This window comes from Lissotriton vulgaris, chromosome 3_1 (assembly GCF_964263255.1).
Source record: "Lissotriton vulgaris chromosome 3_1, aLisVul1.2, whole genome shotgun sequence".
NCBI lineage: Eukaryota > Metazoa > Chordata > Amphibia > Caudata > Salamandridae > Lissotriton > Lissotriton vulgaris.
The window spans coordinates 1,664,945,983-1,664,968,855 of record NC_141689.1 but is presented as its reverse complement, the minus strand read 5'-3'; the positions used below and the strand labels follow the sequence as shown (position 1 = coordinate 1,664,968,855).

General features: G+C 43.5%; 1 protein-coding gene across 2 annotated transcripts in view; it reads right to left on the bottom strand.

Annotated features, from left to right (window-relative positions):
* LOC147728322 (thioredoxin-like) overlaps positions 1-21,742 on the bottom strand; it is an 80,878-nt gene extending 59,136 nt beyond the window's left edge. The window contains exon 1 of one of the 2 annotated variants that reach the window (XM_086963265.1): positions 21,078-21,742. In XM_086963265.1, the coding sequence (XP_086819391.1) occupies positions 21,078-21,101 (24 nt within the window). In that variant the 5' untranslated portion in view covers positions 21,102-21,742. The remainder of the gene's footprint in view (positions 1-21,077) is intronic. The other variant, XM_086963266.1, reaches the window with a different exon arrangement.
* Between the last annotated feature and the right edge of the window lie 1,131 nt (positions 21,743-22,873).

Genomic DNA, 22,873 nt, shown 5'->3' with positions numbered 1-22,873 from the left:
AAACCACAAGAACACACTGGGAAGGCACTTCCATAGTCATGTAAAGTAGATTTTTCTAAAATGGGAAGGACTTCATTTAATAGAGAGGGCATGAATTACATTTGGAAGTGTCTTTGAAGGAGGAGAACTTTGAGGTCAGTTTTGAAGGCCTGGGAGGAGGTGGTGGTGGTCCGGAGCGGAGGCAGAAGTGAGTTCCAGAATCCCACTGCGCAGCGCTGCCTGAAAAGGATTGGGCCATCGATCTTTCCTTCTTGAAAGTGGGAAGTTCAAGCAGTATATTTTCCACATTTCGTGATGGTCTAGAGCCTCCAGTGCGTGGACAGTGGAACTGAGCACGGTGTCATTTCACCACAGCCAGCCCTTGTACCTTGAGAAGAGGCCCCCGCCCCCTAGGCCCTTTCCTTCCCCAAGCAGGCAGGGAAAGCATAAGTCTGCACTGCCCCAGGCATGTTCAGGGGAAGAGATGTGAAGGTGGGTGATTCGCAGTGGCGTTGCTGGAGCTAGAAAGTGACCAAATGTGGCCTGTGCCAGTGCCTCAGCCGACTTTGTCTTGGCCACCCCTGAATGCCACCTGCGGTCTGTGTGCCATTATACGTTTGCGTCCATAACATAGGGCGCGTGCAGTGCTTTAGTTTTCTGGTTCCAGTAAAAAGCTTGAGGCCCAGCCATTTTGGAGCAGGCAGGCTTCATTTTTGCTTATTAGTGATGGTTTTCCGGCTGTCCTTCAGTTTAGCGCGAAGAAACACAAACACTCTGGCTAAGTTGCCCTTCTCAAATAAAAGAAATGGAACATAGCGTGTTGTAATGCTCATCATGTATGTTAAAGTATTTGTTGGAGAGATCTCATGTAGGAAGGTGGCTACCTGACTATGGTTACCCCAGATTTTTTGCCCTGTGTTTAGCTGGTTTTCGACTTAGTTGGCCTGGTTCCCTGCTAATCAGGGCCCCAGGCTATCTGCTCTCTCTGTAAAATGGATTCCATGTACCCTAGGTGCATAACTAGATTGGCTTGGGTCACCTTATCAGCCCCTGTACAGAGCACTATAGGTGCCCAGGGCATAGGTGCATCCAAGGCCTACCAGGGGCTGCAGCATATCTTTTGCCACCCCTGGCTGGCTATCTAAATTGACACAACTGGCTGATCACTCAGCTGGGGCAAGTGGGTGTAATCACCCCTTGCTTAGATATAGTATACCTATATCTAAACCTATATCTGGACACATATATAGCCTGTAAGCCACTCCTATGGAAGGCCTCATCAATCCTGGAGGCAGAGTGCGTGGTTTTATGTGAGATAGTGCTCTGGCATGAGCTGAGCCTGTCTGCAGCTGTCGGGAACAACTCCCTAAGCTGATCCGGGATAACGCCATACCATATACTCTTAAGCGCCTTATAATCCTCGCGGTTATATAGCAACTTTGGTTTGGCTTTATCAAAACATGTCGTGTAAGGTGTCATACGAATTGGAATACTATCCCCTCGCCAGTTCTGGCGACGGGGATAGCATTCCACCCTTCTAGAGGGAGAAGACATGTTACTTTGCTGAAACGCGGTTGATTTAAAATGAGCCTCAGATCCACAAAATGGATACCCCTGCCACAGACACGGGTCTGACCTCCTGCTGCTGACCGAAACCCGGCAGAGGAGGCCTGGACAAAGAGTTTCCTGTCACAGGGCGGTGTCAAACCACCCCAGACAGGAGATAGTGGATTGGAGTAGGGAGGTTTCAATGAAACCAGACACTGCCTGGGGAGCACAAGGCTGCCCCTTGCAGGATCCGGCCAAACCGGTTCTGGGGCCTCCCAGCCCCTGTCCCAGCGCGGCCAGGATCAAAGGAGAGGGGTGTAACCACCCCCTTCCTGGGTCCCACCCATAGGAGGGGACCTAGCAGGATGTCCAACCCCCTAGATTCGAATAAGAGGGGGAGCAGTCCCAACGGACCTCAGATCATCCTGAAGAAACATAAGAAACGAAATCTGGACCCTTCGACTTTCTACACGACGTGAGAAGACTGAAGAATCTCCCTTGTGGTCAAGGAGTGACCACCCTGTGCAAACAGGCACCATCCAGCCCTCGACCCTTGCTTTGTTGCAGTTCCCGCCGGAACTCGAGCGACAGAGATCGACGAGATCAAGCTTGCCTGCCTTCTACCTGCCCGATCCACAGTCCCTGCAGAGCTGAGACCCGTGGAGGCGACCGGAAGCGTGGGGCACGCCATCTTGAAAAGGCCACGAGACGCTGACCGTGCGGCCCACGAGTGACCCTCGAAGCTGTACACCGGGGTTTGAGAAGCCCCAGCCCCGAGCTCCACTTGCACCAAAGCTCACCCCTCCACACTCGCTGAGTGCTGCGTGGGGCCCTTCTGCTTGTGTGCGCTCGACGCGTTGGCCCGGTCACTTGCCAGCTGGCTTGTGGCCCCTGTGCCGACGAACTTTGAAATCCGACTTGCTTTTCTGGTTGCTCCAGATCTGCACCAGCTCCTGTGAAAAGGAGCACCCACTCTGACCCTCCTGGTTCGAGTGATAAGCAATCTCCCGGTTCCGCGTGGATTGCTTTTGCCAAGTGCTGTTTGCTACAATCTTCAAGCCGACGGTGCTGACGGCGAGAGCCTACGTGGGACAGATCGTGACCTGCTCCTGGACGTCGCAGATGCCCCAGAGCCCACGTGACAGCGGAGAGAAGCCTATCGACAACCGCCTGATTGCGCCCGACATTGCCTGGTTCCGTCCTGGTTCCACCCTGGTCACTGCTGAGTGACCCAGACTCTGTCCCCTCTGCTTTCAGGTACTTTTCTACATCGATCCACCCTTGGATCGCACCGGACACTTCTGCTTCACAGCGCCTGCAGCTGCAACAGCTCCAAGCACCCAGAACCTGCGTGACAGAACCCGACGCCACTTCGACCCTGTGCACCCACGGCCTGTGGGTGAGGTAACTTTGCAACGCCGGTGTCTTTACACTGGTACACACCTCTAGGGTCTGTGTCTAAAGTTTTGTGTTCCTAGGTTCAGCGGAAGTATCTTTTTATTCACTTTAATTGACTTTTACGCACCATTGACAGTGCATTGGTGCGCGCTGCATTTTCCGTGCTGCACCCGTCTCCTGTGGGCTACTCCCGACTTCTTCATTGCTTGTCCTGACTGCTCCCAGCGAATCTCTAGGCCCTAGGCCTAACCATTGTTCGTAAAGTGTTACTTATACCACTTTTTTGATATATGGTCTGAGTGGCCACCCGCCCTCATCCATAAACGTGCAACTTTATATGTGTAACAGTGCTTTTGATTTAACGCTTGTGCCCCTTTCCTCATAAAGAGTACTGGGGAGTAATTTAGAAATAAATACATATATTTTTATAATATATACTTGTGTGGTGTCCTTTCATTTGATTACAGGATTGTATGTGGTAAAACAGCTCGCTTAACACGACCTCTTAAGTTAAGCCTTTAAGGCTGCTTAGTCCATGCTACCACTAGGATAGCTTGTCTATAAGGTTGACTTACAACCTGACATCTTTGGGGTTTGTTTGGACTGATAACCAGTGGTTCCAGAATTGGAAACACTACCTATCAGGCCAACTTCTCACATCTCAATTTTGTGTAGTCCCAGATCTGTGTAGTAGAAGGTAACTTAGTGTGTCTTCTTCAAAGCACATCATGTAATGTGCAGATGACCATCTTTTTTTTATGTAGCCCAGGTAAGTGGGTTACTGCTTTGAACACCATTACTTGCTGTTCATAATTAGTAAGCCTTGTAATATACCATAGTGAGCTATGTAGGTTATGTGACTGCTACATCTTTTAACCCTCACTGTACACATCTTGTACATTGATTTACACACTTGCACAATTTATTTTAAATGTGTATGTTATGTAAAGCACTCTGACACCCTGCATTGGGTTGAGTAGTGCTATAAAAGATACACTAGTGCCAATTAAAGTGTGCGTAAATACTGTGACAGACAAACACATCTGACATTTTTACAGTTCATGCACTTGCATAAAGGGACTGAAAAAAAGTGAAAAGCATGCCTCTCTTAAGTACCTGTGAAAAGCTAACATGCTGTGCACTTTTGTTTAACTCGGTTTCATTTACATTTAAGTGTGAGGTTCCAGGCCACTTGATCAAAAGGAGGCCTGATGGCCCCTTAACTTGGCCATTATCTATATATGAAAAACTAGGACTAGACACAACATGGATCCCTCCAGCAAATACATTATCCTCCAGAGTTTCATTACCAAGGGCATATGTACAAGAAAAAAAAGAGCATTCTGGATATTAAACGAGGTATTGGTTTTTTACAAGTGTAATATGCATTTTGAATCTATACAATATTCCGACTAATTATTGCCCTATATTTTCTCAGGTAGAATTTAGAAAGGATCAAAAATGGCAGACAGGAAAAAACTCAGGTGCTCAGTACAGAAAAAGAAAAGCCGATAGAGAAATAGAACTATCCAAATTGGAATGGTCTTTTGAAAAATGTCTACGTTTTCCAAAGAGTTCTCTTGAAATTGTTGAGGCATCAACTTCAACCTCAGAAAAAGACGACGATATAGGCCTACCAGACAAGGCCATAGAAGTTACAGCCAAGAACAAGAAGACGTTATAGTGGATACTGCAAAGGATAACCTTACACTGAAGATGGTGATCAAAGTAAACGCCAGACCGCAACGGAAGAAAGCATTAAAATAGATTATTCAGATCCTGCTTCCTGGGAACACTTACCAATAAGTGGAGACAAATTAAGAACTCTTGGTTGAAAATGGGCCAAAACAAGTGAGCAAAAAAGTTCGTTTAGATGAGAAAAAAAGGAAATTCTCAGCTGTACATTATAAAAGAGAACTTCCAAATGGAGAAGTTGTTTACCGTGAATACCTCCAGTATTCTGTATCAACCGATAAAGAATTCTGTTTTTGCTGTACTGTATTTGGCGGAAATTCAAGTACAAGTCTCACTCAGAATGGATGCGACGATTGGCATAATATATCAGCAATTCTGTCTTCACACGAAAAGAGTGTTGAACATATAACCAACTTCCATAACTGGAAGGGCCTGTATAAAAGTCTCAAACAAGATGCAACTATAGATAGTGTCAGTACAAAAAAAGCTTAAAGAAGAAAAATAGTACTGGCATCAGATCTTAGAGCATGTAATATGTCTTGTACGAGTATTCGGTGCACAAAATGTGGCTTTCCGTGGCAGCAGTGATAAACTTTATGCTCATGATAATGGCAATTTTCTTAAAATTGTGGAATTGCTCGCCATGTTTGATCCTATTATGAATGAACATCTCAGGAGAATAAAAAATAAGGGTAGAAGACATGCTCACTATTTAGACAACATTATTCAAAACGAACTGATCCAGGTGCTATCAAACGGTATCAAAGACAAAATCATTTCATTGGTTAAGAAGGCAAAGTATTTTTCTATCATTCTTGATTGCACCCCAGATATCAGCCGCACGGAACAAATGACCATGATCATTAGATTTGTGGACATCGTGCAATCTTCAGGAACAGAGCCATGTCAGTCTTCTGATGAAGATTTCCAAGAAAGCAGCCTCGTGCAAATAAAAGAACACTTTTTGGGATTTGTACCACTAACCGAAACCACAGGTGAATCAATGAGTCATGTTCTGAGAGATCAGCTCAAAAGCTTCTCATTGGCAATTGAAGACCTACGAGGTCAGGGTTATGATAACGGGAGCAATATGAAAGGCAAGGAAATAGGTCTGCATAAGAAAATTCTGGATATTAACCCGTGTGCCTTCTATGTCCCCTGCAGTTCCCACACACTAACCCTTGTGGTAAATGACGCTGCTTCGTGTTGCACTGAAGCAACAGCCTTTTTTGATGTTAAACAACGATTGTATGTATTCTTTGCTGCATCAACGCGTCGATGGGATATACTGAAACGTCATATACCATCTTTGACTATAAAACCTCTGAGTGATACTCGGTGGTCAAGCAGGATCGATGCCTTAACTCCCATCAGGTACCAGTTACCACATGTATATGATGCGTTGTTTGAAATTACTGAAGATTCAACTTTCAAAGGCTCTTCTGGTACCATGACCAAGGTTGAAGCTGAAGGTCTTCTAAACAGTATCTCTTCATTTAAGTTTGTTGTTGCAGTTGTAACCTGGCACAGTATATTATTCCAAATCAATGTGACCAGTAAACTGATGCAGGAGAAGCACTTTACTCTTGAGAAAACAGTAAATGAGCTTAAAAGTACAGAGGAGTGACATGGAATTTGAGAGAGTTTTGGTTGATGCTCGAGAGGTAGCTGAAGAAATCAATAGAGACAATTTTTCAGCCAGAGAAAAGAAGGAGGAAAAGGAAATTGTTCGCTTACGAAACAGAAGATGAACCTATCGCTGACCCCAAAGAGAAATTCAGAGTAAATTACTATTTTGCAATATTGGACACTGCAATTAGTTCTGTAAAAGAGAGATTCACACAGTTAAATGAAATTGCAAGATTATTTGGTTTTCTATACAATATGAGTGACCTCAAGATGAAAACTTCCAAAGAACTCATGGATTTGTGTATCCAATTGGAAACCGCTCTAACACAGCCTAGACCTGGAGAAACCCCATCTTTTGTAAAGGACATTGATGCTGCAGCTCTCTGCTCTGAACTTTCAGGATTAAGTCATCGAATACAAAACAATGCGAAACCCGAATATGTGCTGAACTATCCGTGCCAAAACAAGTTAGAAAATGGTTTCCCTAATTTGTTCGTAGCTCTTCGTTTCCTTTTGACTTTACCAATATCAGTGGCAAGTGCGGAGAGAAGTTTCTCAAAACTCAAATTAATAAAAACGTATCTGCGCAGTTCCATGAACCAAGAGAGACTTGTGGGACTAGCCACAATTTCAGTAGAAAAAGACATGGCTTTCCAGCTTGACATTAGAGATCTTCTTAAAGACTTTGCTAAAATAAAGGCAAGGAAGGTATCGTTGGATTAAGAGAGAACCCAAAAGATCATTGAAGCTAGAAGAGAGAAATTTAAAAACAAAATACAGTCAGGGATGTGGAGTTCCTTTAGTCGGACGGCAAGGACATATTGTTTGGGGTCAAGGGCAACAAGTTTTCATGTGTGTTTTGTCCTTGGGACAAGGAGGCCCAACCTCCTGCTGTACAAACCCTTTTGCTGCCAGTTTGCAGTACCACATTATGGATCAGGGAAGGGCACTGCCTCTGCCTGCAGTTAAGGTAATTTGTTGTCCATATGTTCATATTGTTCAAACTTGTATTTATGGTTCCTTAATTAGGCCTTTATTTTTAGGGTGAGTGCTCTAAGTAAATGTTGTAAGCTCTGACTGCACTTCTGACAGTGGTTACAGTATAAAAATGTGTACACATGTATGCAAAGTTAATACAAGTTATTTTATATCTAATGCATTTATTCTTCTAGCCTGGATGACGGGGGAGAGAGTGATGGTAGAAAAGGGAGGGGTGGGGGCAGCATTTTCAATTCTCGCCTAGGGTGGCACATCACCTAGAAACGGGCCTGAAGGTTACCATGTTTTAAGTACAGAGTGTTAGACCTGGCATAATTGGAGTGAGTCTCCCTTCCATTTTGACGGACTGCCTCATCTGTTTTGATAGGTTTTTGTTGGATTTATGCTTTGGGCACTGTGCCACTGCTAATCAGCGCAAGTGCTCCCTATGTTAAATTAATGTACTAATTGGTTATTCCACAATTGGGTTATTTGATTTATCTGTCAGCCCCTAGTACAGTGCACCATGTGTGCCCAGGGCTTGTAAATTAAATGCGGTTAGTGGACTTGCAGCACTGGTTGTGCCACCCACAGAAGCGGCTTGTAAAGTGTGTCTCAAGCATGCAATTGCAAGGCCTGTGTGCAGTCTAGCACTGCCATGTTGACTGAGCACGTGCACCCACTTGCCAGTCCCTAAACCTTCCCTTTGCTTCATATTAGGCACCCCTATGGTAGGCCCAAGGGCAGGGTGCATTGTAAGCATAAGGTAGGACATGCTCTGATGTGTGTAGCATGTTCTAATAGTGAATTACAGCCATTTTCGTTTTTCACTATTGAAGGCTACCTGTGCTCATAGGCTAGAATGGGAAGTTAGATTATTACATTCCTATAATACTAACCGACTCAGAGAACATGGTAAAACTTCGAATTTAGTATGCCAGAACTTTAGAATGGGCAGTTAGATTATTACATTCCTATAATACTAACCGACTCAGAACATGGTAAAACTTCGAATTTAGTATGCCAGAACTTTAGAAAGGTTTATTTTAATATTCTGTGTTTGCAAATACCACTTTTAGAAAGTAGGCATTTGTTTGTCCAACCATCCAGGCCTGCCTCTGCTGGGTTGTGTATTCCTTGTCTGGGTCTGTGAGTGACAGGGCCGGGGGATTCCAGGAGACAGGCTGGGGCAGCCAAGTGGTGAATAGAGCGATCTGCATCTAGATGTGAGGGAGGAGTTGCACCTGGGACAAGAATAGGGCTGGGCCTTCCCTCCACAATGCTGGCTCCACCCTCTGTGGCTTGTCTGATGTCTCTGCCCTGCACCGTGAAAGGAGAGGAGGAATCCGGTCAACAGAGTGCTCCAGAGCTGTATCTTCCCCCCCTGTGCCGTCTCCACCTCCTGTGGAGCCGCTGATGTTTCGGCCTTGCACTGTGAAAGGAAGAGGAGAGTCATGTAAACAAAGTCGTCAGGAACTGGTTTGGACTAAGCATAGGCCTCTCTGCCTTCAGAGAACAAAGGATTTTGGGGTATAAATATCGGGACCCTGATCCCAAGAAATTAAGATCAACTTCTGGAACAAGAAACCTTTCTGCCAAGGAGAAGAACCAAAGAAGCTGCAGCAGTTTGGACTGCCCCTCTGCCAGGGTGCTGTTTGCTGGGTTGGCCTGCAGTGTCTGCTTCATTGCCAAGTGTAAGGAGAAGGAACTTTGTAAAGGACTTGCAACTACAGAATATTCTCCAAGGGCTTAAACTGTGCTTGCCTCCTGAAGTCTCAGGGACAAAAGACTTCACCTCCAGCTTCCTCCTGAATTTCCTTGCTGGGAATCAGACTCCAGTCACTTGTGTGCCTCTGGGAGCTGGAAGCACGACGCAGCGAGAATAAGTGTGTCTCCGTAGCAGCTGAAATAATCGCAACGCCGGAGAAGCGAGCCTTCGTCGCATCTCCCTGGAATCGTGTGTTTAAAGCGGTCTGCTGTTGCATCACTGGAGAAGTGGGACACCATGAGTCGCCATCGCATCACCGGAGAAGCAAGTCGCAGGGCCTGTCGCCGGCTCCAAAGTACAGAGTCGTCACAAGGCTGCCAGGGAGTCATCTTCTCGCATCAAGGCGCCATCTTGCGAAGCGCAACGGGCCAGTTACTCATCCAGGTACTTGGAGAACTTTGTCGCATTTACCAACAACTTGAATTAAGACTTTAATCATCTTTTAACTAATCTTAAGTGTAATATTGTGGATTTTTATAGTTCGTGGTCTTGTGTTTAAGTCTATATAAAGAATACTTATTTTTATAAAACCCGTGTTGTGTCCATCTGTAATGTTTTCACTGTATTACTGTGTATACACACAAATGCTTAACACACTGCCTCTGAAATAAGCCTATCTGCTCGTGCCAAGCAGGGATTAATAAGGAGTGTAATCCCCTTATCCTGACTTAGAAGTAAGGGCCCCTATTTGGATAAAGGTGAATACCATTGCCACATAGAGAAACCCAGATGTAACAGAGCATATGCACTTTACCACTGCTAACTAATGCTAAAGAGCCCAAATTCCTACAGCCAACAAAAATGAAGTCCGGAAAACAGGAGGTCAGAAGGCAGAAACTCAGGGGAACCTTGCCATGGATGCCAAGTCTAACAGGTTTGATAAAAAAACTATATATATTTATATTAAAACCAGAATGAAGTTATTTACTTTTTCAAAATACAATAAAAATAATTGTACAACATTCTTCACAGGGTCAGAAAATCTAATATTGGAAAATACTTATAGGATTCTTCCACACACTTCAAAAAGGTAAAATCCTTAAAACTCCCCTATGTCGCTTAGATGATTAAACAAGTATCAATGATCAACAAAACACAAGCCATTGAATATCTAATTATAGCTATGAATGTGGAAAATACAGTAAATAGGTTGACAAAACACAAAGAAATACAGGAACTACATACACTATGAAACAAATATTCATCCGCCGCAATACAGTTCAGTGTTATATGAATGAATGTACATGCGGCAAACAATTGATCGGTTAGAATTAATAAAAAGGTAAACATTAAAGAGAATATTTGCAAACGTAAAGCTTTGTGTAAAACTCTAAGAGCCATTAAGGGAAGAAAGAGGGAATTTGGATGTACAGGAATGCAGGAAATAGTAAAATAAAACAATGTATATGGCATTTGAGACATGTATGGAATTGTTACAATTAAATGGATCAATATATCCAATTTGAATTAATGTAGGATTTCTACTGAAAATGGAAGTCTATGGTCAAAAAGAGTCCAAGTGCAGGCCATTCAACATACAACTCCGCTAAATATGAAACTGCTCAATTTTTTATTATTGATTGCTGTTGTCTCAAATCCACCTTTTATGCTTAGTTAACCCATATATCTTTCCTATTTCTGGACCCTGTTTTTTATTTTTTTTACTGAATGCACTTTACCCCTGCTAAACAAAAGTAATGTTCTTGTGCCCCCTCTTAATATGGTTAAATTGCCTTATCCCTGATTGACATACTTAACTTGTGTACAATTCCCTAGTATGTTGTGTTATGGAGTAGGAAATACATCCAGGACTTGGAAAGTTAAATGCCGCCTGTAGACGCAAAAGACACACAAATGATGGACGGAATCAGGAACATATCAAACATTCACCACCCTAGTCAAGAGATCTGGGTTAAATCCATTGTTCTTTTGGTCACCATGTCACCCCATTTTATGCACAGATGTGGGTACCAGGCTCACTGTGCCACTGGATTCAAGCTAGCCTGGCTGATTAGCGGTAATACCCCGAAACTGGTCCCAGGATTTTTGTTTCTGGTGCAGGGAAGACCCAACTTGGCAGTTCTGGCTGGAGTGCCATCATCAGGAGTGGGTCAAGATTGATTTGCATATGGTCTAAACTGGGGTGGCATGGTGAGCTAAAGAACAATGGTTTTAACCCAGTCTTTTGAATAGGGGTGATTGTTTAATTTGTTCTGCACTCTGTCCATCATTTGTGTGTCTTTTGCCTGTAGACTTTTAAGCACCTACGGTGCCATCCACAGGGTTGCCCTGTAAAACATGACTTCAGGTCCACCATGTGTAGCTTGGCTGCAGCACCCTAAAAATTGATAGGTAGGAATTCCTGCTTTCATGGTTTAAAGGTCTTTATTGAATTAAAAAAAGAAAGGCATACAATTATCTCCATGTACCTTGTAGCTGGAACCCTCAAGATCAAAACCGTGCAATCGGGCAGAGTCCATTATAGACATGGGTTCAGTATGCAGATATGAAGTATGGAATTCCTGCTTTTAAATAGTAGGAAGTCAACCCTAAGCAGACTTTCCGCCAAAAAGGTAGGATGGATGATATTTAAAAGTACATGTATGAAATTAAAGTTGGTATGTCCCTCCAGTGACTAGCCCCCTAAATCTATTTTCACTGGCAGGGCTGTAGATGAATCCTAGAAAATGTCAAATCTTTAACAGGTAATGGGTAGAATATTTATTCAAAGACTATCTTTCACGTTTATTAAAGGTCAAATTCATTAGTGAAGTTGTTTTTTTCATAAATACTTAGAAAAGTAACTTTTAGAAAGTTAAATGTTTCATGCCTGCCCTGGATGCTAAGGTCTATTACCTACCCAGTATCTTGACCTTAATGAGTTGTGAAAGTGCTCCCAGAGCAAGAATTATTGCATGTGTATGGTGAAGTGTTTTCCCTTGGAGAAAGACTAGTTAGGGTGGACCCAGGAACTTAATTAACTTGGGGGGGGGGGGCTTTCCCTGTCACAGTAAATGTAAGGCGAGACCTTGAGATGGCAACCTTTTTGCCCTCTCAGCCAGGCTGTCACCAAACCCAGTTGGAGGGGAGATGACTCCAAAACCAGTTTGGAGTGACCACAAGGGAGGTGGCGGCTCATTTCTGAAGCCACACCGCTGGGTGGAACACAGGCTGTGCAAAAGGGGGGAAGATTTTCTCCATTTTGGATTTCAGGAGTGAGGGATACTGGGATGGTTTGCAGTAGGGAAAACAGGAACTGTTGAAAACACAGGTAGTGTTGTCCATGGGAATTTTTCCCCATTAGTTAGGGAGTATCAAGGAGTCTCCTTGCCCACTGGCTAATACCAGCCATCAATGTTGCACTCAAAGGAGCCCTCCTCAGAACACTTTCAGAATGTGCAAACGATCAGAACAGGACTGGACCATGCTTGACAACCTGAGTGGAGCACTGAAGGACTGGACCTGCCTCCCTCCCTCTTGCACCCAGGACAAAAGTGGGCTCCAATGGTCAGTTGTGTGTCCTTCTGTGTTGCTACAGTGACAAAACTAGCTGCAAGAAGCCTAAGTATTCAATTGCCCAGTACCTTCTATATGTGGACTTAACTTTGCTGGTGGCAGTTGCAAGAGTGAATTCTGGTCCTTAACTGCGGTCCCTGAGGTTCTTGAAGCCTTAGAGGAAACTGAGGAGCTGCTCCACAAACCACAAAAGTTGAGACTTCAGGAACCATCAGGAGAATCTTGTGACAAGTGTGTCAGATTTCGATGCAACATCCTGGGATACACCTTCAGGCTTGGCCTGCTGGAGGAATTGGAGCTGATTAAAAAATAAATATAAAGTCAGAAGGTATATCTTTCAGGGGTGAACCCGCTTGGTGTGTCTGACCTGTGCACGATCATGTTCAGCCTGAAATTGTGCCTAGGTCCTATTTTACAACTTCCTTAGACAAGAATAGGCACTTGGAGATTTTTGGGCTCTCTTTACAAAGCATTAGAAATTCATATCTTGATTTCTCCTTATTGGATTCCTGTAGTTCTGGTGTAATTTTGATTAAAACATTTAATTATATTAGGGTTTTCTTTGTTTTGTATTTTAACTATTTCTTTTTAGTACTACACGAATACTTTACACGTTGCTCTAAGTAAATCCTATTTGCTGTGGTCCATAGGTACCAGGAGGTTGAACTCAAGTTTGTTGATGACTTTGGGTTACACCCTGAGAAGTTAGCGTCATTATCCAGGAGCATCTGTGCACTTTTATAAATAGGTCTTCATCATCATTACTCCTAGAAGTTGGTGACGGCCCACTCCAAATAAAAACACACGTTCAGCGATTAGAACTAAAGATAGGGTATAAATAAGTAAAAACAGGATTGCGTGTACGGCAGCACAATCCCAGGCCAAAAGGGATTGTGACAAAGAACATTGGGCTGCTCTTCTGGATGCTTGTTCTAGGAGAGGCAAGATAGCGTTCTGGCACAAGGTGAAGTGGGGGGAGTTGATCCCCTAATAAAGTTCCCACAAACCATGTGGAGCCAGAACAGTGGGTCATCCACTATAAAAGGGAAATTTGCTTGTGATGCAGAAGCAAGTGCCATTTTTGAAATGCCGCCTGCCATTCCAATCTTCCACATAAAGCAAGAAGTGGCAAATGCTCTACTCTTGGTTCCCAAAGGTAGGGCTCCCAGGCCCAAATGCATCACAGCTGATCTGTTCCTCCAAGATACAGACACCTGGGCCTTATACATCCAGCTCCTAGTAAATGCTATCGCCATGGGAGCATCTATGCCCAGCACTTGGGTAGGAGCAGTAATTCTTCACATCTTTAAAAAAAAGGGGGGATCGCTCGATACCAGGAAACTACAGGCCCATAAGCCTAATAGACTGCATCCAAAAGGTCACTGCGAGGGTGGTGCTCGGCAGAATCCAGGCCTGGTTGAGGAATATGATATCTTTTCCGACCTCCAGGCAGGGTTCCGGCAAAGCACCAGTACAGTGGACCAGATTCTGAGGTTCATTCTCATTTACTAGCACACTGTAATCATAGGGAAAGGTACCATCTATGCAGTCTTCGTGGACCTCAAGTCAGCATTTGACTAGGTCCCGCCCAACAAGATGTGGTGTGTACTCCTAAGCTAGGCATGCTGTGGATATCCTGGCATTTGTCGTTAAATTACACACTGACAGTTATGCTCAGGTTAGATGGGATGCAGGGGCAGTACCACAGATAAGTTCCCAGTTGAGAAGGGGGTGAGACAAGGGTGTGTTTTAGCCCCCACAATCTTCTCAATATATATTAACGGGGTAGTACAATATTTTGAGGATTTTCCTACAGACGCTCCATCTTTAGCAGGGATTAAGATCCCGCTACTAATGTTTTCGGATGACACTCTTATTCTTTCAAAGACCGGAGAGGGCCTTCAACGTGCCCCATCAAGATGAGGAATTTTGTATGGACCACGATCTTATTGTCAATGTTGACAAAACAAAGTATATGGTCCTACCAAATTCCAAAAAGGTAATCGCCGATGTTAGAATGAACAAAGGTATTTGAGTAAACAGAGACCTTTTCCTATCTGGGTGTTACATTAGATAGAAAAATAAGTTGGAAGCCGTAATTAGATTCCCGTGCTGTCAGGCATGCTCAACTCACGGGTGCTCTGCTTAAGGAGCATAGACTGTCTTCTACAAAAACCATAGCACCTGCGCTTCAGCTCTATAATACTAAAATTGGTGCCTCAATACTGTATGAAGCAGAGCTGTGGGGATACATAATTTGGATTGCTTAGTGGTGGCCCAGAATAAATTCCAAAGATCCATAATCTGTCTCCCCCAGTTTACCCCTTAGTACCTCTTTATTTGGATTTGGAGTGTCATTTAATTAGGGACGTGGCACACTATAGGTTGGTAGCCTATTGGAGGAGACTCTGGGTGACTCCTGAACTCACACACTATGCCCTGGCTCTTTTAGAAGCCAGGGATCTAGATGTAAACAGGAAACTTGTGTGGTTCAGGTGTGTCAAAAATATACTTTCCGAGATGGGGGTTGAGCCGTTTGTGGACCTCCCCAGCCGAATGTATATTTCCATCCAAATTAGAGTTCAAAGCTGCTTACTGGTCCATGGTTAATACTAAGCGCTTTGTGTCTTCCTCTAGCTCCATTCTGTCCAAAGCCTTGGACTTTAAACAGGAACCCAAATATGAGGGGCACTGCGACTAAAATTCATCAACCCGTGACAGGAAATTATTTTATCAGTTTAGGGCGGGAACACTACCCACTAGCTTTCACTGCCAAATGGGGTCACTCAAAACCCAGCAATTGCCCTTTCTGTCTGGACATTAATGAAACACTGGGTCATATCTTTGCTTGTCCAGCATATTGCAAGCCCAGATCCAGATGGCTGAAACCCACATGCGCCAACTTGGGGACCAGGTCCAGCAAGGAGACTCTTAGAATCCTCAAATCAACAGTAGACGGACCGGTTGTGGTTTCTACAGCAAAGTTCCTAGGTTGGGTGTGGGTGATTCGATGGAAAGAGAAGAGGCATAGGTTTTTGTCCACCTCATGTCCTGCTCCCCTGCAATAATCACTACGCACTTTCCTGTATAGATATGACCCTTCTATCGTATACCTAACGTTCCCAATGTAGACTGCCCAGTATGGATGCGTTTTAAAGTTTTTTTAATCTATTTATTGTTTTACTATGAACATACATGGTGCTTGTTCTGAAACTAAATATATAATTGTTCTCTTTTTACAAAAAGCTAATGAATTGTCCCACTTTATTTTTATCTAAATGTTGTTTTAACTTGTGATTTTCGCAAAATCGAAATAAAGTTTATGAACTGAATACTTTTTAAAATATGACAGACAATTACGACCTTTGTTTCTTTTTTCCAAATGTTTGGTTCTCGTTTGTTTTCTATCAGTTTGCCCTTGAGCAAGTAGTATAAACTATGGTCACAGGCTTAAAATGTACAGAATTTTTTATTCAAAATAGGTTTACGAACATCACTGGGATTGAAAAGAAAAGAAAAAAAAAACACACACAAACACAAACATACACACACAATTGGTACTTGGAAACCTCACAAGATTAAGATTGGTGGTGGATAGTGATAAAGTTTTTCTGTGCCACAGAAGAAATTAACATTTATGGTTAAAGCTGAATGTATTTTATATTTAGCTTTTTCAGAGTGCATGCTTATCCAATTCACATACTGGTGTTTAAATGCAACATGACCAAGGCGAAGACTATGCTGTGAACACCCAATTTTTCAAGAGTTCACAAAATTAAAGAATATATGTTTGACATCTCATATCTGATAGGAAGGAGTTCCATAGTATATTCCTAAACTATTGGGACTGCGAACCTTAATAGTCGAGTTTGCAAAGGTCAGGTTTAGTGGGAGGTTTTTCTGAACACAAGGTACCGATACAAGAGATGAGAAAATGGTAGAAAGAAAAAAAAAAAAAAAAGAGGAAAAGGAGAAAGAGGAGGAAAAAGAAAAGGAGGAGAAAAATAGGAGAGAAAAGAAAATGAAGATGAAGGGGAAAAGAGGAGAAGGAGGAGGATGGACAGTGGCCTTTTTTACAATCTGCAGGTGATGAATAATCTGTGGTTGCAGCACAAAACAGATCTTTACAGTGGTCAAGAAGTGAACCAATAATGACATGGGAAACCGCCCAAAGAAATATTAACCCTTTATAAACCAAAGTGTCCACCAATAGCTGTATATGGGGTGGGGGTATGGGGCACACTCAGTCCCTGCAATTGGTGGAGATACCTTTTTGAAGTATCTCCTAGCGATATCAAGCTGCTCCTCCTATATATGCCATATTGAGCTGGGGATACCCTTTTTAACTGATTTAGTTAAGATCCAGTCAATTCTTTTGTGGCATAAGATCTGGACAATGGAGCAGAGTACTTTCAATCTTGAGATGATTTGGGATCGTCTCAAATCTCATCTCACTTTGCTTTTCAAATACCATGGCTGACTTATATAAAAAAAAAAAAAAAATGAGTGGCAAGTGCCATCCTGTTTTTTTTTTTTTGATCAGCCTGAATTTCTAGAGCACATTAGCAGAAAGGATTGAACTAATAAACTGATTGTTCATCATTAATGGATGAATTAAGTTAAGACTGCCCATGGAACCGATGAAGCTGAGAGTTTGTAACAATCCAATGACGCGGGTCATTTATGACATGCAACCATACTTACAAAATGTTGACAAGACAGATCTGTTTTAACGCTTTTCAAGCTGGATATATTCCACCATCTGGTCAGTTTCCCAGTGATTAACAAATTGGTCACAATGCTTATCTAAATGCCCCTGTGATTATGTGTCACTACTTACAACAATACATACAATTGTATTCTCTAGGTTTTATAGTGAACAGAGAAAGTGCTGGATTTTTACCAATGTTGAGGACCTATGGTTTTAGAGGATGTCGACCTGCTCTTCTATCTTTACAGACCTTAACCACTGATTATATGCTACATTATGTGGAGGCTTTTAAAGATTGTGATTAGATGTAGAAAGTCTTTCATAATAGGAATATTCCATGGTGTTGTAAGAGTACCTGTATTTTTTATATAGGACAGTTTTTTTTTCTTTTTAATAATATGTTTTGTACATGCGTTTATGAAGAAGTTGAATAAAGCTCAGTTGGACTTGGACTACCAAAACACGAGAGGAGTGTAGAGGCACCAGTTCTCAGTATTCTTAAGAAATAGTACCAACTACTTTGCTGAGTTATGGGATCAGAGACAGGGAATGGTCAAAGGAAATAACCATGTCACTGAATCTTTGGGCGAGGGTGTGGGCACGGCTTTCCCTTAGGAGACTAGATCTCCAAAAGTATATCAACCGAAGTAAAAAAAAAATCTGAGTATGTACTCTTACTCTAAAGCCAGGCGAACAATGTGACAAAGCACTTCAAACACTAAAAGAACATTACAATAGACATTCCCCTAGCAAGACTTCCCTCACGGAAAGGGTACAGGCCTCAATGCCCTAGTGCTATCACAACTATTTAATGTCAATGGGCTAGACATGAGACTTACGAAGCAACTAATCAACATACTCCAGATTGCTACCGCCAGATGAGCGCTAAACTTGAATAGACTGGATCACATCACCAGTACCATACATAGTCTACCTGTTCCTAGAACCTCTTTCAGAGCTCCTAATATCACCCACATGTCTAGCCATAGGATTTTTTTTACAATCCAGATCCAAACTCTACTCTCAACGGATGAACCTTAGATGAAGATGGCAGCTCTTCCTACCTTTCCCAATACTATCTTGCAAACTATGGGGCACCTTTCGGAAGTAAATAGGGACAATCAGCAATCACCTAGAATTCAGTACAACAATACGCATTTACACATTTGTCAAAATATGACTTAAACCATTGAAGACTACAGAGGATCTTTAGTTTGTTAAGCGCTTGGTTAATGCTCCATATGAGACAACCAAAGTATCAGACATACAGAAAATGAAGCAGACACTGCAAACTTAACAAGCATTGGCAAAGCCAATAGGTCTCACCTATACAAGTGCTATTGGCTTTGGCAATGTGTTCTGCCATGTTGTACACGAGTGTGGCTGCTGTTCAGCGTGGCTAAAAGTTAGTTGCATGGAGTGTCGTATAGTGGAGTGGGGCAGTAGAGTGTCAGACTGGATTTTTTGGAGTAGCGTATGATAGAGTGGAGCAGGGGGGGGTAGAATGTTGTTGAGTGGAGGAGAGTATGGTTCAGTGGTTCAATGGCAGAGTGTTGTATAGTGCAGTGGTGTAGAGTGGAGAGTGCATTGAGGTAGTAGGTTGGATTGAGTGGAATAGGGTATATTGAAATGGGGAGATGTGGATTGGAGTAGGGTGCATTAGAGTGGAGTGAGGAGGGGAGGTGACTTGGACTGGAAAGGTTGGATTGGGGCAGATTATTTTAGATTGCTTTGATTGAGTGGGGCAGACTGTTTTAGAGCGAAGTAGATTGGATCAGAGTGGGATGAATTGGAGTGGTGTAGGTTGTGAGGATTGGAGCGTGGTGGATTGCATTGGGGTGAGTGGTTTGGATTGGTCTGGGGTGGATTGGATGGAGTGGGGTTGATAGTGGTGTACTGTAAAATTGTGTTAAAGCATAATTTCAGAAATTACACATAAGAAAGAAAACGCTGTAGAATAAAATAATCCTTATCTTTTGAAAACAGCGCCCACAAGCAAAAACAAACAGGTAACATGAGGGAGAGGTGTGGCGCCGCAGCCAGGGCGACTGACTCTGGAATTTAAGGATCACCGTTCGATCCCCGGCTCCGGCGGCAGGTTAGCCCAGCACCATGTGACTCTGGGCAATAGCTTGCTTAATCTTCCCGATGGGCCCCAGCACCTAGAGACCCTGACGGGTGATTGTTCGCGCTTTACAAAATGTGGGTTTATTATTATATGAGTGCAAAGTGAGAAAAGAAGACTTGGCAAAATAAAAGAAAGTTAATTATAGAAAATAAATCTTTGCAATTTAGTTTGTTCTGCTGGGCATGTTTTCACCAGTCGCACACGGTCTGTTTGCAGGGCACTGGAAGGTAAAAAGAACAAAATAGCACCTCAATCACGCCAGAAGTCACGGACGGGCATTGATTAAGTTGAACCAATCATTGCTTAGTCCCTGCTCCACTGAGTTGAATGGAAATGTTAGGCCTACAGTGACAATTACGAGGCTGTAGAAAAGAGTGCCACGCAAGCAAACACATGAGTAAGCAATGGGCGGGCTCCAAGGCCTTTTTGGATACAAGAGTGTCTCACAGGTGAAACACATGTGCTAGCGCATGCTCGACCCTAAAAATGGCCCTTGCTGGGCAAGACAATATAGAGGATCCAGTTATTTTCCACAACCATTCATAGCCTTATACAGGGTACCAACCTGCAGACGACACAGATGCATCAAAGGCTACCATTTCTCATAACAAGTTTTACAAAAAGACGGTAAGTACTTGAATTTGTTGTTGCCCTGATTACTTACACAATCCTTAAACTCCAGGTCCATACACTGCCTCCTAAACTCAACTACTGCACCAAATTATACTCAACAGACCAAGCTGGTACCACCCCTCCCCCCCAATTCCAGTGTCCATCCATTGGGTGCCCTGGAAGTCAATGAAAGCCAGAGCGGTCGTGACCTTGCTGCAGTTACCAAAGTGGTATATAAATGATAAAAAGCAATTTACCTATTGAAAAGTGTTTAGACTTAGCAAGAGATATGGAAAGCTCTATATAAAACAGTGATACTAACAAATAATGTCGGGAACGGCTGAAAGTTCACCCAGAAACAGACATCTGTGCGTATTCACAAACTCCATTATAATCCATTCCTACTCTAGAAATTGCTGGAAAGATACTCTTGGTAAGTTTAGGAATACAAACTGTGAGATGCTGGGAACAGACACCCCAATACCTGGTGAGTGCTTGGGGGAACAGAGTTCAAAACAGGGAAATGTATTTTCATTGCGGAGAAAAAAAAATAGCAGGTGTTCACATAAGCTGATGCACATGTTTATACTTGCTCTTGTGAAAATACAAATCACAAACTTCTGTCAGAGTACACCTGAAAGCCTGCGACTTCAGCATTTTTTTCAAGGCGTAACCCGAATTCTGTTAGTGAATTGCTAAAAGTTGTCAATCTACATCCATGATAGGTTGTAACCCTCCACGTGCTCATCTACCCGTTTTCAGCTAGATGAAAGGGAAAAACACACAAGTTCCCCGATAAGTTATTAAGTAACTTGCAACACCCCGATAAGTAATTAAGTAACTTGCAACGCCTTAAAGCAGCAAATTGCACTGTCAGCATGATCAAGTATTCACGGCTGGCTGACTTGATACAGTTGTGCAACATTGCTACCAAACAACTATGAGGTAACCTAAATTATTTTAATTAAGGCGAATGAGTAACCCGCGTAATTAATGTTCCTGGCACGACCTGCTGGGGCACTGGAGGTATTTCCCTACACAGAAGCAAGCCTTTTGTTCCATCCTGTTACGTCGCCTCCCCACTAGACACAATACGGAGCAGAAGACATACATACCTTACTCTTTATCATTTTCACCATGGCGGCGGTAGGGAGCGGCGTTAGATGAGAGAAGAAATAAGCTCTAAGAGGAGCCGAAGCAGGCAGGATGTGCAGCAGCTACAAGTAAAGTGCAACTGCAGCCCAGAGAGGGTTTTTATCACCAGAGAGGGCGCGGTGTACTGAGACTGGGCGGGAACTGGAGAGACGACGCCTTCAGTCTCACAAACACACTCCCTGCTCCAGTGGAAGAGCAGCACAGTATCCGTGTTGACGTGTCTGGTTACGAAGGAGTTGGCGGGGCCAAGGGTCTAATTTGAATAGTCTTTTTCTCCAACAGCCTGTAATAAATGACCCTTTTAGGCTAGATGCAAAGGCGCTAGCAGCAGGGACAGATGTCAAGCGAGCCAGATTGTCTCCGAACCAGCCTTGACTTAAATACAAATGTCTGTTTCATTGCTGATGAGTTCAACGTCCCTTAGTTTGGGGCACCCACTCTCCTTTTACAAACACACTTTGAAAACTGACATCGCCCCAGCCCTATTGCCGTGTGCCCCTGACACCGGTCACCTCCACCGTGCCCGTACTGCGTGTTGAATGTGCAGAGATCCGCACTGGGCGCAGCCTTGAGACCTGGCAGCGCGTTCGGAGGCGTGTAAAATGTCTGTCAGGCTAGGTTGCCCGAGGCGGCCAGTAGCGAGTCGACTTTGAGTGAGAAATGTGCTGTGTAATGGTGACCAGGATGTTTTTACACCCGCCCTTTCCTTGTTAAAGTCCTCGTTCTGTCTTCCGTTTCACTTCAGCCTAGTTACAAGGGAACACTTCCCAATACATCAAATACGTTAAACAAAAGTTCGGGTATGAGCAGGGATTTAAGTGGGAAAAAAACACTAGGGGGTCTCTCAAAGGGTGTGGCCAATGTAATTAAGGGAGTAGCTTAAAACACGTTAAGCTAAAAATCTGTGCTGCCCGACTTGTATTTTGCCGTTTCTGTCATTGCATCCAGATATATGATGCAGATGCAACAAGTAACATCATACCTACAACAAGTCAGGACTATTGGCTTGGTCAATGGTTGTTAGTTGAATAAGATAAATAAGCAGCAACTATGGCTAGTATATAATATTGAAAACGCTTCCACTTAAAGCCCTGATGACACCACAACAAAGTTTCTGCTCCTGAGTTTTAAAAGGAGAAGGGAAATCCTTTATAGAGAGTCATTTCCTCTCTGGATTTCCCTTACTATGCTCCCCTGGAATGACGTGAGAAGTGAGCAGTGTGAGCACGCCACATGATGTGCCTGCTGTCCCTGCAGTGTGGAAAAAACGGACCGCCTGTGCCAGGGTGTTAGACCTGGAATCCTTGGCGTGGTTTCCCCTGACTTTCTAATCTCTACCTCCTATGTTGTTGATTCAATGCTGGATAATGTGTTGCTGGTTTAGATGCTTTGGGCACTTTGCCACTGCTGATCAGTGCCAAAGTGCAAGTGCTCCTAGTAGGGCATGTACAGATGTAAGGGACATGCTGCAGTAGTGGATTACTGCCAAATTCGTTTTTCACTGTAGCAAGGCTACCTTGCCCATAGGACAGAATGGAGGGGGGGGGGGGGGCATGGGGACCTGCCTATCTTCCCCCAGGAACAAGATAGAGAATCCAAACTTGGTTTCTCAGGACTCAGAAATTCATAATACATCTTTTAGCCTGGGTGGTTTTTAGGTTTTGACTGGCGATGCGCACGTAGTGCGCATGCGCCAAAAAACGTTATGATTTCTGTGTGGGGTCGGGTATCCGCCCCCTCCTCCCATTGGCTAGCT